This window comes from Notolepis coatsorum (assembly GCF_963971535.1).
Source record: "Notolepis coatsorum genome assembly, chromosome: 9".
Classification (NCBI taxonomy): domain Eukaryota; kingdom Metazoa; phylum Chordata; class Actinopteri; order Aulopiformes; family Paralepididae; genus Notolepis; species Notolepis coatsorum.
The window spans coordinates 127,293,469-127,297,330 of record NC_140173.1 but is presented as its reverse complement, the minus strand read 5'-3'; the positions used below and the strand labels follow the sequence as shown (position 1 = coordinate 127,297,330).

Below are 3,862 nucleotides of genomic sequence, written 5' to 3'. Positions count from 1 at the left end.
CTGTCTTGACTGATCGCTCCATCTACCATAAAAATAGGCTATTTGTCTGACTGGTCAGCTTAGTGATATCAATAACAAACTCCGCCATTTTCAGACTTAAACTTACCTTGTTTTATATAAAACAACATTAACTACCAAGCGTATATATATTTATAAAAAATACGTCAAGATTCAAGAGGTTTTAGTCACATACACAAGACAGTGTATGTCACATTGCACAATCAAGGCGGGCATGGCCACCTTCATTTCACTACATGTCTTGTGTATGTGACAAACCTCTTGAATCTTGACGTATTTTTTATAAATATATACGCAGGGGTGTAAAGTACTTGAGTAATTGTACTTAGTTACAATACTTAGTACTGTTTTGGGGGATTTGTACTTTACTCTAGTATTATTAGGTTTGTATACTTACTCAATTACATTTCAGAGAAAAAAACACTTTACTCCTTACATTTAAATGCAGACCGACAAAGTACAAATCTCGCAGGTCCAACCATTTTAATTATTATATTTGTTTCACTGGCCGAACTAACGTTAACGTTATTTTACTTTAGTACATTTTTTTTTAGCCACATACTCTTGACTTTTACTTGAGTGAGATTTTTTCACTTAAGTATAATTTGTGGGTACTTTTTACACCCCTGTATATACGCTATAATCTGCTTGGGTGGTTTTATTGGTAGTTTTTTCTCCTCACTGGTGAATACAAATGACAAAACATCTTCATCAACAACTATAAAATTAGGCTGAGATCCGCTAAAACAAGTGTAAACACAAAACTAGTTAAAGACAGACAGTAAAAATGTGGCTGAATCTTTGAAGATAGTGACTTTAGGGAATAAGCACATTGTGTATACCGTTTACCCTTTATTGTAACATATTATAACTGATAAGGCAGACCCTCAATTGTATTGCCTATATTTATGTCTTTCTTCTATCCCATACCTGTATCCCCCTCCTCCAGGCTGCAATGACTCAGAATTTCCCCAAGGGGATCAATAAAGGAATATCTCGTCTTAATTTCAAAGAAAATACAAAAAACAGGAAGACTTCTTGGTTGATTGACGAGTAACAAAAGAAAGACTCATTCGATTAATAATTTACAGGTTTTGAAGCAGTGCCAATTTATTCATTCACATTCCATCTCTTCACAGGGTAGTGCATGTATATGATGCTCCGAAGGTATTATGCAAAACACTCAAGATTTAAGAAGGAGGGACATGTCTATAAATGGGGTTTGGTCGACCGCTCCCATAAGGTTTGGCTCTTCTGCTGGCGAGGTTCCCTCTAGGTGAAGAGGTTGTAGAAACTGTTCACCGTCCCTTCAGGCATCTCCTCCAAAGCTACGCCCTCGCAGAAAGGTGGCAGGGTGAGGAGACCGGGGTCCTTAATACCAGTCTCTGTGTTCAAGTTGCTGTGTGAGAGACGCATGATATCGTTACCATTGGGGCAGACGATACAACCCGTTTCTCCTGGACTGAATGTATTACAGCAGCACAGCAGATCCTGGAACCAAGTTCCAATAATATTCCTGGTGATAATAATAAAAAACTAACCTGATAGAGAGTGCATTTCCTTCATAGATGTAGAGTGTGCTGAGAGGCAAGCATCCCACGCTTACAGACATGGAATAAGTAGCTGAAACACCACAAAGAAACAAAAACACATTATTTATCATCACTGATCTGTTTCACTGATTTATTGTCAAGTCTCCCATCACTTGTCTGAGAAGCTCAGAAATCCATCAATTTGTCTGTTGGCATCTGAAACCTCCAGACAAAGAATCATAGTTGATTAATTGTATTGCTTAATTTGTTTTTAAAAAGCAGTTAACATACCGACAGTATATTAAAAACTCAAAACAATTTAGAGGATCAACGTTATACATCACTTTAACTATGAATAAAACACAAACGTAGTGCCCTTTGATGAATGTTACTCGTGTGGCGTTTCACCTGAATGAAACAATGTGCCTCGTCTTACCGTTTGCCTCTGGAACGGCCCCCGTCCATATGGAGAGTTTAAGCCCGTCCTCTGCAATGGTTGGACTCCCTAAATTAATTTCGATAGACATATTGGCGTCGGAGGGAATCTCCAGAGGATGCAGGTCTGACTGCAGAGATTTCTTCGCACAGGTCTGGTTACTGCCATCGATCACATAGAAAACCCCCTGCCGGGGAAGGACAGAATCTCTGAGCAACACAAATATAATAATTCGATCATACAGCACAAGTACAGAACAAAAAGAGTCCAACTAGAGTGCGAATGTAAAAGTAAAGCGCAGAGTAATATACAGGTGATTAAACTGGGTATAATATTTATAAATTCGTACTACTGATTAATAGTGCTAATCAGATGTACAGAGTTGTAGCATTAATATGTACAGTGATACAGGTACTGTATAAAGACACTACGGCAGTAAGTCATAGGCTACTGGCCAGCAGCGTAACTAGTAAGAGTAGGTAAGTTGTACAGATATGTAAAAATTATTATATACAGGTATGTACAGAGATATGTGGATATACACAGTTTTATACATAAGCGTATTTATATATATTTAAGTGTTACCTCTTTGAAAAACATCAGCACATCCAAACTCAGTGTAAAGTTGACGTTGTAGGGCTCAGTATATTTGAGCCGGAGCTTCTTGGCCACATTATCGTACGTATAATTACCACCTGCATGTTTCCCAGTCCTCAAGTTGAACTGATTCATTGAAACAAAGAGGGAATTTGATAAAAGAATTACAAACAAAGAGTTTAAGATCAAGACTGATATCTGGTTTGAAATTCCAAATAGGGAAACTCACCACACACAACATTCCGGTCATACTGGGTGAATCTAAAAGAAAAGATATACATTACCGTTACTGAAATAGCTGTAAGTAGCTAAGGTTAAATAAACATTGGTATACATACAAGATATAGCAAACTAAGCATTACAAATTACAGTTGAAACCAAACATCCTTACGGCAAGGCTGGTCGTGGTCTGCAAGGGTGGTGGCACCCATACACAAGAAGATGAAGGTGGTGACAGCTGCGTACATCTTTCTTGAGTGGAGATGATCACTATTCAGAGAACACAATTAAGAGTTGACAAACTCAAAAGCAAAAAGAACGAGCCGCCATTTTATGTTACAACCCCATATGTCAAGGGGAAGGGGTGAATAATAAAAGGATGATTTTACAGGAAAAATAAAATGCCCACAAGTTTAAGTGAAGGAAAATAATATTGTGCCTTTATATATACAAACAAAAACACAGACTAATATACAATGACAATGGTGGATTTGAGACACAACCCAAGGGGAAAGGGGAGGGGGGGGGGGTATGAAAAAGGAGCTTGAAGGATGCCAAAAGGAATGAACCGAGGCAAACGAAACAAAACTAACTCTACACAAACACAAAAGGTCAAATAAAAACTACTTGAGTCCTCACTACCTAACCAAACATATGTCCAAAACATACAATGAGTGGCATCACTTCTGACCTAGACAATACTATCCCTACGTGTAGCACCAAATGTATTGGGCCCCTTACCTGCTCCAATTCCCAACACAGAACACACAGACACTTTTACCAAGTTGGCTAACTAAGTCACATACCTACATTTAGCCAACAGCAACGGAGACAAAAAGAAGAGGAGAACCAGGAAGTGCCACATGGGTTTTAAAACAAGGGGAGGGCTTCCGATTGGTCAACTGGTGATATGATTGATGGCTGGGATGACTGGCTGGTTTCCAATTGGTCTCTTGATTGATGACAGGCCCCTGGATCAGATTAGCAGGTGGAGTGTGTGAGAGAGAGAGAGAGAGAGAGAGAGAGAGAGAGAGAGAGAGAGAGAGAGAGAGAGAGAGAG

At 38.9% G+C, this 3,862-nt stretch overlaps 1 protein-coding gene across 1 annotated transcript; it reads right to left on the bottom strand.

Annotated features, from left to right (window-relative positions):
- Positions 1–1,128: 1,128 nt before the first annotated feature.
- LOC311234320 (ependymin-1-like) lies at positions 1,129–3,606 on the bottom strand. Its single transcript, XM_084321456.1, has 7 exons — positions 3,544–3,606; positions 2,975–3,072; positions 2,813–2,844; positions 2,572–2,709; positions 1,987–2,173; positions 1,560–1,641; positions 1,129–1,417 (listed from the first exon to the last, which is right to left on the bottom strand). The coding sequence occupies exons 2-7, from the start codon at positions 3,048–3,050 to the stop codon at positions 1,291–1,293; spliced, it is 642 nt and encodes a 213-aa protein (XP_084177582.1). The 5' UTR covers positions 3,051–3,072; positions 3,544–3,606; the 3' UTR covers positions 1,129–1,290.
- Positions 3,607–3,862: the final 256 nt, after the last annotated feature.